The sequence below is a fragment of the Scaptodrosophila lebanonensis genome, unplaced genomic scaffold (genome assembly GCF_003285725.1).
Source record: "Scaptodrosophila lebanonensis strain 11010-0011.00,11010-0021.00 unplaced genomic scaffold, SlebRS2 tig00000085-arrow-pilon, whole genome shotgun sequence".
Taxonomy (NCBI): Eukaryota; Metazoa; Arthropoda; class Insecta; order Diptera; family Drosophilidae; genus Scaptodrosophila; species Scaptodrosophila lebanonensis.
The window spans coordinates 4,507,277-4,520,829 of NW_022060564.1; the positions used below are offsets into that span (position 1 = coordinate 4,507,277).

Here is a 13,553-nt window from a genome sequence, read left to right on the forward strand (position 1 = left end):
CGTAGTCTACGGAGGGGCAGCTTTCCATCTTGCTTCCCCTTCGTTACATCCGATCTATTTGAATGAAAAATAAAGCATATGCAGCTTTATTTTTTATGAACCAACAACATAATTTTTATAGGCGAACTATAAATCGAAGCCCATTTGTGTAATTATTTAATTATTGCAAATTTATAAAGGAAACAACAATTTTCTCATGTACTCGCAGTATGTACAAGTAGATCGTTTTCCGCCAGCATTTTGCAAAAATTGAATAGCTGACCAACCCATTGGATAATTTGATGTGCTCGCGAGTGCGCTGAGTGATATTAATGGCTTCATAAAATTTTGTAACCATAATTTCGTGGCACATGAAAGAGAGTGCAGACTAAATTGGCAAGACAACAGTTTTCTTTTAACGTTGCTCACCAGCACCACCACCGGCCATAACACTCGTAATATTGGAGTAGAGGCAGGGAAACGTTCATTTCATTAACATAACTAATAATCAGGCAAGTAAACTAATAGCTTGCTACGCTACCCAAGGAGGTAGCGTCGAGTCGAGTGGAGTTCGATGGCGATGTCGATGTCGATGTCCAGCTCGATCCGATGTCGATGTCGATGTCGATGTCTGCAAGGTGTGGTGCTGGTGTGGTGCTGGTGTGGTGCTCATTGAATGCTACATTATAATTAGGGGAATGGAACATGTTCGTGTGGTTGGCAGCTGCTCTTTTTTTCCTCCTTTGTTGCGGAAATTGTTGGTGTGTTGCATTCGATGATAAGCTGATAACATCATCAATGGCTGCTAGTCACGGCCTAATTATTGAAATTATAAAGCACTTCTTCAATGTGGCAGCTACAAAAAAAAAAAAAGAATTAAATTAGTTTTACACTTTGTAGGATCCAAAGCTATAATCAACTGTAGAGCCAACTGACCATAATTGGTTCGCCAGCGTTTTGCTAATCATTTTCAATATTGACAATAATTATAGTTTCGACTGGCCAGTGGTCAGTGGAGCATGTGCATTTGTCGGTCGGCCTTTTTATAAACTTGCAGATGAGATTTTAATGGTGTTGTTTTCGTAGTGCTGTTCAAATTGATGGTTGCCCAGACAGACAGACAGACAACAACATGTGTTTGGTCTGATGGGTTATATACAAGTAGTTACTTTTAAGTTGGCACAACTAACTGGCATAAAGTTGTTGAGGCGTAATGCCATCATTTACGTCCATTTCTGAGCAGTTGCTGCCGTTTCCTGTAGACGTCTATTTCCATTAACTCTGCAACCGATTTCAATAGCTTCCAAGATTGGACTCTTTACTTTAAACAGGACATAAGTCATATCAGTATTCTATAGCATATGTAATTAATTTCTATTGATCTGGAAGTTGCTAGCGCAGGTAAGGAAGAGGAAGAAAACAGGATTAAAGCCTTGCCAGCTAACGCAATGATGGGAAGTTCGATTTCCTGTAATTTGATTTATCTAACAGTAAATCTATAATCTAGATTTATATGTTGTTATTTTTTTCTTAGATCGAAAAATATTTTATCGATTTACAGAATTAGACTTAACAGTTTAATTTGTATTATTTTTTCATATTATTTAAAGTAGAAGTTTTGTATTAAAAAATTTAGTTTTTAAAGAAATTGTTTCTTTAAATTCAAAAAATATTTTTATAAGATTTTTTTTAATTGAATTGCTTTTATAGAAAAAAAGTATATAGATAAATATGTAGTGATATAAATATTAATTGTTTATATTTAATTTAATTTAATTTTATAAATACAAATAAATATAAATTTATTATTAAATAATTTAGTTTATTTAATTGAATGAAAAGTTGTTTCTTTTAATTCAGAAAATATTATTATTAGTTTTTTTTTTAATTGAATTGCTTCTTTTATAGAAAAAAAGTATTTAAATAAATATGTAGTGATATAAATATAATTCGATTTATTAATTTAGTTTTAATATTTGTTTTATCAATAATATGATTAATTAATCCGATGATATACGTACTTTATACGCTTATAAAAATAATTTAAAAATAATAATAATAATAATAAAGGAAAATATACTTATAGAAATATAAATAAAAGATATAATTAACGAAAAGTGAACCATTCTATTTAAAAACAGACGTTAAAGCTTTTTTAAAAGTATAATATCCTTTTGAATTTTCCCAGGCAAGTTGATTTCATTAGCTCTAGTTTTTAGCAAAGACATTAAATATTTTATAAACACGAGACAGATTTTAAATTTTCTATGTATATGCCCAGAAATCAGTTTGAATACAACTTTTATTTAAAAACAATAGAATCCTAAATGTCTAGAGCTAGAAAAAGCTCTTTGTCTGAACCTTTCTTAGGGAAATGGTGTAAAAATGCATATTAAAAGACAGTTTTTAAAATTTGGAGCTATGCCATTCAGTTATCCGATTGATCGATGCAATCGCTAGTATGCCTTTATATGAGCATAGAAAAAACAAGTCTTTAGTGTTTCAAAATTTTGCGCAGATAAGAATCTCACTTATTAATCTCCAATACAATTATTGGACAATTAGAGTAGTCCCATTTTCAAATACATAAAATTAAATTAATTATGTAACCATTTGTAATTTGACATTTAAATATTTAATTTCACATCCAACCATAAGTAGGAGAGCTGGCTGACTAAAGGTGTTAGCAGCTCGGCTCTGACACAAAGAGACAAACGATTTGACAAACAACAACACGGTCGCAAAGAAGCAGGAAAATTTGCATAAAAATAAATGTGCAATAAAAATTACAAGCAACAAGCATTAGACTAACAACAACAGCAACAACAAGAAGAGCGACAAACAAAAAATTGGCATGTCTGCCATGCATATTAGCGCACAACTAAGGCCGGCCAACAAGTCAACTGCCAACAAATAACCATTTTTTTCTTGTGCTTTGGCACAAGTGGCAATTGACGGCGATGATGACGCTGACGGTGGTGCTAGTGGTGCTGGTGGTGCTGGTGGTAACACAGAAGCACAGACCAGTGTGCAATTACTAAGAGTGTGCAGTGGAGATATCAAAGGAGAGATCGGCGGAATAGCAGCAAACTGGGCAACATGTGCGTTTGTGTCCGCAACGATTAAGTAAAAACAATTTACACGCCTGCCTGCCAGACCATCGAGCCGCCGCGTTACCGAGCCACTGAGCCACCGCTGCGAAGCCGGGCCTAAAATGATTGTGAATGTGGCTACAACTTGAGGCTTGTGCCAATGCACAGTGGGTTTCAACACACACATTTGATTTATAATTAAAGGTGTTTCTTTTATTCTTCGGGAACAAAAATTAATCTATTTTATTTGCTTTAGTTTTAAGAGTGGTGCTTCAAAGGCCAGTAACATGAAATACATATTGCAAATTTTCAAAAATCTAAGCTTAGATAGCCCGGATTAAATATAATATGAGTGCCATCTGGCGATAGTTTTGGGCCACTAAAACTTAAAACCATATAACTGCCGATTCAGGTGAAGAAGAAGAAGAAGGTCAGGCAGATTTATATCTGTAAGGGTGGAAGGCTCCACCAATATATATTTTCTTAATTTTTTTCTTTTTTCTTAAGAATTTCGACAGTATTTAATTGTTTCGACAGTTCTGCTGCGGCTAACAGACCGGTCCCAATACAACAATACAAAAAACAATGCCTAATAAAAATAAGCTTATATAAAAAAAACCCCTCACTTGACTAAAAAAAAGGCTTATTGTATCAATCTTTATATCTATGGCATCAATCTAGATAAAAGTACAGATTATGGTGAACCTTTAAATTAAAAATCCAATTGCGAATTTGTAAAAATGTTAGGTGTTTTTATAAAATAATCGATTGAATCGGAAATCGAAATTATTTTTTAAAATTTAGTAGAAAATTTACAGCATTATTTTTATTCCATTTTGTACCTTTTTTTTCTTACATTGTACAATATTAAAAATGTAAGAAATGAGGTTTGAACGACACTGGCTAACATCTGTAGAAGATTCTGGCTTTTGAATAAACCTTATAAAATGTTTACATATGCATACATTTTAATTTATAAAAATTTAATGAGTTTCAATGATTTTCAAACGAATTTCTGGCTTTCCGTTTTTATATAAAACTTATTTAAATATAATTTTCAATAAAATAAATGTTATTTATTTCGCAAGCTGTTCAACTATTTGCAATTAATTCTCCACCCATCACCCTTACACCACTGTGCAGCGCAGGCCTGTTTGTGTTGTTGGGGCTTGCCTCTTGCCATACATGTTACTGCTTCCTTCTGGCATCGGCAACATGTCAATTATATCGTATCAAATTAATAATTGTACGCGCCGCACCGCAAAAAATTGCAAGTCTCGATTGCTGCGCCGGCGACTGAAGTTTTTGGCGCTTGGCTGCCGTTGCCACTAATCGTGGCAAACAAGCATGAACTAGCCACAGTTCATGTCAAATTTAATTTATATCTGCCGCACTGCTGCTGTCAACGCTCGCTGGCGCTGCTGTGGCAAGTCACGTTGCCGTTCCTAGTGTTTTGTATGCGGCATGTAGTAAGTGTAAAATAATTATGCATGTGCCGCTTGGCAAGACCACAGCCATGACCCACGATCGAGACACATAGCCAGTCGCTAACTGGCACTAAAATGTGTGAACATAAATGATTTAACTTGTTCATAAAGCTTTTCAAAAGCGTTCTTTGTACTATATGTTTTGATATTGACCCAAAGGCCTCCCATTACTCGTCGACTCATTGGATGTTGTTCGTTCCAAACTGGTCGAACTGTTTTCATAGAGTGGAAACCATCCAAAGTGTTATTAAATTCCGATAAACGATCTTATTGAAACTAAAAACAAACTGGTAAGTCCATTAAGTACCTAATTATAAAGCATGCGGGAAGATCCTGCACTCCAATGTACGTATGCAGTACAAAAGAGTGATATTTCCGACAAACTCGGGAACAAGTTGTTCCCCATTTGGAGGTAAATCTTTCTAAAAACAAAGGGGAAACTTCATTTCCTAGGTCTTCTTTTCGTTTCCAATATTTCAAAAAACATGGAAGGCAGTTTGTTTTGTATTCTTTCTTAGAGTATAAGAACTAAGTTTGAAGTCGATCTTATTTTAAAATAAATATATTTCAGACAAACTTTGGGGAGGGTTATGCGTCTTTGGAGTTAAAATTTTCAAAAGGGCGCCCCTTAGTTCTAGCTTACACTGTGCTGAATCTATTTATCCTGTATCAGTATATATTAAAAAGTATATATTAAAAAACAATCGACATCCAAACCAAACTTATAATCCTCTAAAAAACAACACAAATATCGAAATAATGGTCTTTTTATAGCCGAAGAAATAAGTAACCAGTGGCTAATCTCTAGGGCTATAATTGTTCTTTTTGTGCTCACTATATGAGTATGATGATGGAGTCTGTGCTTTTTTTAAATTTCGGGCTTCCCCTTTGCCATTCCTGAATACTTTATAACCGCTTCATCAATAGACTATACAAAAAAATAGACTTGAATCAGTCAAAAAATAAAAAAATGAATATGAAATCGACAAAATAATGTTAACACCTTTCTGCAATATTTCGGTTCATTAACAAATTGAAATTAAAATTAAATTATTTTGCGAATTTAGTCACATTTCATTAATAACAGATTAATCAAATACATATCCACGAGTTTTGAACAACAATACAAAATTTGCGATCGAGCGTGAAAATCGTAAATCGACTTTTTTACTCTACTTGTATATATTTATGTGCGCATATTTGTGATTAACACAAATACCTCTCATTTGGCAAAAGGGTATCAATACATTGTAAATTAATCAAACATTTTAGTGGCTCTATTAAAATGTACGAATCGAGACAGAAAATCCAAAACTGGTTTCGGAATTTTTCTTCTTTTTTTTTTTGTTGCAGTTGTTGACGATGTCGTTGTGTTGGCGTCATTTGCTTTTGGCCAGTTCGATTTTACGGCTTGTGATGGCGGTATTTGTTGTTGTTGTTGCTCTTGTTGTTGTTGCTTTTGCTGTCTCGTGCAAAATTGAAACGGTAATTATCTTTTGACAGCACTTAAGTTGAATTTGGCATAGACAGCAGCAGCCGAGCAGCCGAGCAGTCGAGCGGAGGCGATCGAAACGGCGACAAAAGCGGCGCTTTAACTCAACTGACAGCTGAGGTTAAAACCTGGGCGATTAAATTGACAGACTGCCAGCGAACAGTATTTGTGTGTTTTAAATTGCGGCACTAAAAACATTTTAGCGTACGAGTATTTGCCGTTTTTGGCGCAAGCAAAACAGTGTCACTAATAAAATAAAACGCAACTACACACTATTTATACGTAAATAAACTTTCAGAGCTTAGAGGAACGGGTTTTACCTTTGATATTCATATTACTTGTATGTACGTATGTATGTAGCTGTTCATGAGTAAGATTAATGATTTGATGGTTTAATTAATTGACGCTAGTTGGACTGTCATTCAGAATGCGTGTCACTCTGTAATTTGCATTGACATCGGATGGAAACTTGTACTATGTACAAGTAGTATACCCGATTTTCACTTGCTCTACACTACATTTCCCATTTATTCGGTTTTCTTTTTGCCGTTTCGATTGTCAGGAAATTGTTACAATTTGTTAACTGTCAACGGCAACAAGCCGCAAAACAAGTCCGGGGAAAAACAGACCAAACTTTGACACAACCACAACTGAATGATGTGCACCATGGAAGAAAGTCTTCGACCACATCTGGCCTTCACCACAAAACTTGTGAATGTTCGAGTTAAATTGTTGAAGTGTATTCATTTTGTGTTGATATTTTAATTTGTTGTTTGTTGTGTCGCAAACTAAGTTCAATTGTATGATTTGTTCAATTAAGATGGCCGATCGCCTACACAGAGAACATAACTTTGCGCTTTTGCACAATTTATTAGTTGCCTCAACGTTTTCCAATAGATTTTCGTAAACTGAAAACTTTTAGGTTAACAAATTGGTTTACAAATTGGTCTTTTTCTATAAAAAGCAGCCTCAAAGTGTACTTGTCCAAGAGTATAATTGTTGGATTTTGCCCTACAATGCATAAATAAAAGCCCCATTACATAAAATTCTAACGATTTAAGCTCTAAGATGGATTTTTTTGCATATCAATTACTAATGTGAATTTATTTAAAGCCAATTTTCATGTAATATTAAAATGTTTTTAATGGCTGCTGATTTAATTTATGAAAACTATTCATGTTAATATTTATATTCAATATTCTAAGCATAAAAATAGTTTCCCCAGTCTGATTTTAAGAATATATCCTATTGATTTAGTAAGACAGTATTGACATACAAAAATGCTGTTCTTAACGGGGAAGGGAGTGGAAAAATGCTTAAATGTTGGCAGTTTCCGAATATTTTCCGCAATTGATCTGCAAAAAAGGTCAGGCTTGACGGAAAAAAGAGCAAGTTGGTAGTTAAGAGGCAAGGCTTTATAGATTCAGTTACTTCAAATTTCAAATTACAGTAGTTCGGGTTCCAAAATAAGTCTTTCTGTATGTCAGATATTCGTAATTCATAAATGAAGGATCCATATATGGATCGGAACATATTGCATTTTTGTAAGATTTGTGTATTTATTTTATCAACAAAGAAAGCTGTTGCTGTAAAAAATCAATGCAATAGAGAACTAAAGCTGAATAAAACTAAAGAATAAGAAACCTTTAAAATTTGCAAAAATATCTAAGAACGATTCCGACTCGGTGGGGAGATTTAATTTCCCAAACGGCCAGGTATGCCCGGAATCACAGCTCAGGTATTCAGAGACGTTATTAGACTTCACAAAAAAGAAATATAGGAAAAGAAATAAAGTCAATTTAATTTAATAATTAATGAATTATTATTAAATAATTAATTAATAAAAGATAAAAATGAATTTAAAAGCTAAAAGATGGAAAATCCCCCGGTGGGAGAAAGGTTTATTAGCCAGTCCCCTATGCACAGCAGTGGTGATCATATAAATATTTAAATATTTCAGTCAGAAACCTTATTAGACCTATAAAGAATGAAATAGAGCTGAAGATATAATAATTAAATATGAAAAACAATTAAAGCTTAATTATAAAATAAAGTTCAATGAATACTTAAATAAGCAAAGAGAAAAGTATAAGCTAAAGGGTGGAGAATCAGTGAGCCGATGGAGGAAGGCCAATCCGGCAAGATATGCCCGTGATGATCATAAAAGCATATCAATATTTAAATATTTTATACTAAATATTCGACGCACTATCTACAAACAATAGCTAGTTTAACATTAAGTTAACATTTTATTTGCAATTCAATGTTTACTGTAGTAAATAAATAAAAAACGCATGTTATCTATTTAGGAATTTTATTTACATTTAATCTTGCAAATTCAAATTACACTCATCTGTGCTGTTACGCGCCAATCTATAGAATGCGTGGCAAATTGTAACTATTGTGAATGGGCAATTAAGCAGGAAGTCCGTTGTTTACATTTGCCAAATTGCACTTAACATACGGTGTAAGTGTGTGCGTGCGAGTGTGTGTGTGTGCAGTGCAGACGAAAAAGAAAAGGAACGCATAACTGGAGCCAAAAGAGCGCGAAAATTGAGAGGAAACGTGGTTGTGAGCAGATGCAGCTGGCAGACAATATTTTAATTTAACAAACTAAATAGACAATTTATTGCAAGCGACTAAAGACAGAGCGTGCGTGAGTGTTTCTGTGGGTGCTTAGCTAAGAATTGCGCGCTGTTCATATGTTAATTACAGCTGTTTGGCATTTTTTTGCAGCTGACGATCGGCATGGCCTTGAGTTTTGTGCAGAAGCGCCTGCTGCTCGATGAAGATGAGGACGGTGGCCAGCAGCCACACGAGAACCAAGAGAACGTGGATCCTCAATGGTCGGCGAAGCGTTTCAAGAAGACAGCGGTGGAGCAAGTGAAGACGCCCATGCAGCGCCTGCTGGATCGTCAGATGGTTGGGAGTGCGGAGAAAGCCGCGTTGACGCCGGTTACGGCGCTGTCCCAGAGCATGCAGATGGCCCAGCTGGAGGGTACACCTAAGACCTCGATGGGGGACAGACTGCTACTGCGACACAAACGCGCCATAGCGCCGCCATCGCCCGAGCAGAAGACGGGTCTGACCATGCGTGCATTCAACAGCGTGTCGAGCTGCTGCTCCACAGACTCCAATTCAATGGACGATGAGTACATGACCATGCTGGAGCTGCAATCGGCCTCGACGGAGGAGGATACACCGCTGAAAAAGCTGCCCAATGATTTGGATGCGCTCATTACGGGTCGTTTGAAGGAGGATCCATGCCTGAGCACTCCGGATCAATTGTTGCCGTTACGTTCACGATCGCGGCGCTGTCTGAGCATGTCCAGGAAGGAAGACAATCCCTTGTCTCCCTTTAGCAAAACGTTGTCCATGAACGACGCCGACATCATGAGTGCTCTGGCCCGTGATGCTCATGCCGATGAGCCCGAACTTATTGGAGATCTGAGCAAGCCCTGTGCTCTACCTCTGCTTCAGGTGGGCGTGCGTCATCCAGACTTAAAGACAATTTCGTGTGACACTTTGGCGCGCTTGTTGCGCGGCCAATTCGAGGAGCTGGTGACCAGCTACCACATCATTGATTGTCGCTATCCCTACGAGTACAAAGGTGGCCACATTGTTGGCGCGAAAAACCTATACACACACGAGCACATTATAGAGGCTTTTCCGGCATTGAGAAACGCTTCCACTGTGCGTCAACAGCAGCGCAACATTTTCATATTCCATTGTGAGTTTTCCTCGGAACGTGGTCCAAAATTTTTGCGATTCTTGCGCAGCAACGATCGCTCACAGCACACAAATAGTTATCCGCATCTGGACTATCCAGAATTGTATTTACTTCACAACGGCTACAAGGAGTTCTTCGAGCAATATGCCGAGCTCTGCACACCCCGCAATTACATTCCAATGCTCGAGCCGTTGTACAATGAGGAGTTTCGCCATTTCCGTGCCAAGACCAAGTCCTGGCAGTCAACAGATCACGATCATAATGGCAGCAGCGCCGGTGGAGTCGCAACCAACTCGCGTCCGCTTAAGAAATCACGCTCGCGTTTACTCTACTCGGAATTTTAGAAAATTCAGTTAGAAAATTTAAATATTAGTCTCAAAAGTTTCCTTATAACTATAAGTTTTAAATTCCTAAGTAGTTAGCCATCCACGTCTTAAGAAAGAACAAACAAAGAGAGTAATGAATAATTTAGTTTTTAGTTTAGTGGCGTTTTGAATGGCACGTAATTTTATGTATTTTATGCGTTCTACAGTTTCAAACGGTATTCAGCGCAAACTGGTTCCTTGTAATACCTAGAAGAAAGGAATGGAATTTATTTAAACAAACTTATACTAAATTGTTCTGTGAGTACACCCTTGGCCTCTAGTCAAAGCGCCCCAGTTCGACAATTCCAAATGAACGGTTGTGTTATTATCTAAAGAAAAACAATGATATTTATATATATACATATATCTATGTGAACAAAAACAAATTAAACTTGTGATATAAAATGTCCAACTCATTTAAATATTTGTAAGAGAATCACCCTTCATTATAATTATTACACAATAAATGTGGTTGTAATAAACACTCAAAATAAATATATTTAACTATGTTATTAGAAGAAAAATAAGTATTCCATAAATATGAGAGGCCTAACCTATAAAAACTAATCAGTCTTGCTATTTTATATAACTGGAATTCTAAAACCAAACACATGATTACTTCTATTATTAAGTTTGAGCAAAAAACTGTCGAAATGTCTAAATGTGTTTTATGTGTTCTTTTATATTTATAAACACATCAACAATTTGAAACACAGAATGATAATGCAAGCAGATAGGTACATAGATATATGTGTTCTAGATTTTTAGAAGTAGTAGATAATGAATTCTCAGATACTCTTAAGTCAGGGAAATAGTTATATATGTAATAACCTTTTTTTCTAGTATCCCAAAAACGAAACTTCTTACTTTTTTATATAGAATTTTAGATTATACTTTGAACTGAACGTTCAATTGTCCATATTTAACTGACATGCTTAAGATGTTCCGGATTTATAAATATAGATATGTTCTAGATTTTTAGGAGTAGTAGACAATTCTCAGATACTTTTAAAGCAAGGAAATAGTTACGCACATATATGTAATAACCTTTTTTTTCTAGTATCCAAAAAAAAAAACTTCATACCTGTTTATATAGAATTTTTGATTATATTTTGAACTGAACGTTCAATTGTCCATATTTAACTGACATGCTAAAGATGTTCCGGATTTATAAATCAATTCGGCAAGGTGGCTAGAATTAAACAAACTTTATTTCCGTAAAAAAAAAATGTACTTACCAGTGAGCTACTATATAAGTAAAATAAAAGTAAATTAAATGTGATATTTATCTTTCTGGTATCTCAAATAACTAAGTCCTATACTTGTTTCAAAAAATCCTTCGAATTGTACGATCTAAGCTATCTAACATGCCCGAGGTTTTCAGGACTTTGAAACCAATTCGGATAGATATGTTTTTCAGAAACCTTATTAAAATACGGGTATAACTTACCAGTGACCTTTTAGTCTTGTTAAATGGGCTGGGTATGTATAAAATTTAGAAAAACAAGCACATAAATCATTTGGATATGCATATAGAAAGGTATATTTGTAGTTCTGTATTATGTGAGGTCTGTGTCCCTGAAAAATCTTGTTGTTTTGCCAGAGTAAACTTCTTATGGCCAAAATACTCAGTTACCTGCGTTAAGGTAATAAAAATGAAATATTACTCGAAGTTCACAGTCTCCCGGGCATACACACACACCTACATATATAGATACATATGTATGTATATATGGAAGTATATAGTATGTATGGCGGCATGCAGTTCCATGAAAATCGGAAAGCATATTTTATGTTGGCGAAAAAATATGATTTATTACTCGCAATGGGCAATGGTTACAGATATTATATAACAGCAACAACAATGGGTTACTTTCTTATTGCCACACAGTGCAATAATACAAATTATCGAATTTATTTATAGATGGGCGTACCTACATACATATGTATGTGTATAAGTATGTATTGTTTTTATGTGTCTGCTGCCAATAGGCACGCCAAATACCCAATGACATTATTTATGATGACTTATTGCCTAAAGTTGACTGCGACTTTTTGCTAAATTTGAATCTAAAACCACCTGTTACACCTATTCGGTAAAGGTAACTAACGACCACATTACAAATACCAGAACTGAAAACTGAATAGATTTCATTGAATTCATTCCAAAATTAAATATCCGTCCTGTTTTATTTGAAATATTTTTAAAGTTTTGAGCTATTTGAGGGATTTTTTATATAACAAACTAAACAGCAACACAAATTCAAGCAATAAAAAATGAATAAAAATGTATTACTACTAATTAAGAAGTTAATTTTATCTTAGCTATTCTGACTTGCCATTTTATATTTTACAATTCAACGCGATAGCTCTAATACTGTGGGAGGAGTGCTTTCAATCAGCACAGACTCGATTTGAATCCATTTCGTTATGCTGATCATACATATACATATATGTATATTTATATAACTATTCTTCGTTTTGCGCAGCAAAACCATATACCATTACACTTTTCAGTTAAGGGTATACGAAATATAATATATTTACATTAAAAATATAAGAGTAGTTGTGTTGAGTATATAGTTAAAAATATTTTGAACTGAGTACTCCAATTATTTAATGCATTGGGATTATTGTGAAGACAGACAAAAACAAAAGAGGAAAAAGTTAAGGTCGTGCCTCCACGACTTTTGAATACTATGTATCCACCTTTTTCTTAACTTCTGCCTTTTAGTTCAAATAAACTTTGCTGTACCAATCATACCTATGGCTGCTATATAATATATATAGATTGTACAACTTTCTTATATCCTGAAATTTCCTAAGTTTTCTTTTTAAACAAAAAAGTGTTTGGTGCTAAACTTTAATTCTGAGCGGATAGTTTTTATATCAACAAGTGAACCCATTTCCCGATTATGCTAATGCACTTACAAAGCTCAGAAGTACAAAATTCTTTTAAAAAACAACATATTAATTGTTAGTCAGTTAACAAAGTTATTAAACTCTGAGTCCCCTTTAAATTATTATGCTTTAAGAGATTCTTCCATTGTCAAGAATAGGGTATGCAAATTCTACAAAACTTATATTTACATAATTATGTAAATGATTTCCTGCCCGACTTGCTGAATAAGTTATAAATATCCAATCGAGTTCTCCTTCAAGTCGGATAATTTAATGAAGTACTTTGTGGGACTAAATAAAAGCACTCTTTAAAAGTCTTCCCTTGAATCCAAACAACGTCTATAGTAGTAGCTTAATATGAGGTCTTCTAGGACCCCTAATGAGCAAATATCAGATCATGCTATAAATCCTTTAAAAGGGTATAATAACTAATAAATCAAATGGAAATTATTGCTACTAAAAACAATTGCTATACCTATCGTTCCATAACTCATAAATATCAAATGT

General features: G+C 34.7%; 1 protein-coding gene across 2 annotated transcripts; it reads left to right on the forward strand.

The window, feature by feature from the left end:
• The first annotated feature begins 8,495 nt into the window (after window positions 1-8,495).
• On the forward strand, window positions 8,496-10,612 carry LOC115626380 (cdc25-like protein phosphatase twine). 2 transcript variants are annotated; one of them, XM_030521737.1, is made up of 2 exons: window positions 8,496-8,718; window positions 8,787-10,612. In XM_030521737.1, the coding sequence occupies exon 2, from the start codon at window positions 8,799-8,801 to the stop codon at window positions 10,122-10,124; it is 1,326 nt and encodes a 441-aa protein (XP_030377597.1). In that variant the 5' UTR covers window positions 8,496-8,718; window positions 8,787-8,798; the 3' UTR covers window positions 10,125-10,612. The 2 variants fall into 2 exon arrangements, with proteins under 2 accessions (XP_030377597.1, XP_030377598.1); XM_030521738.1 differs by having other exon boundaries at window positions 8,496-8,706.
• Window positions 10,613-13,553: the final 2,941 nt, after the last annotated feature.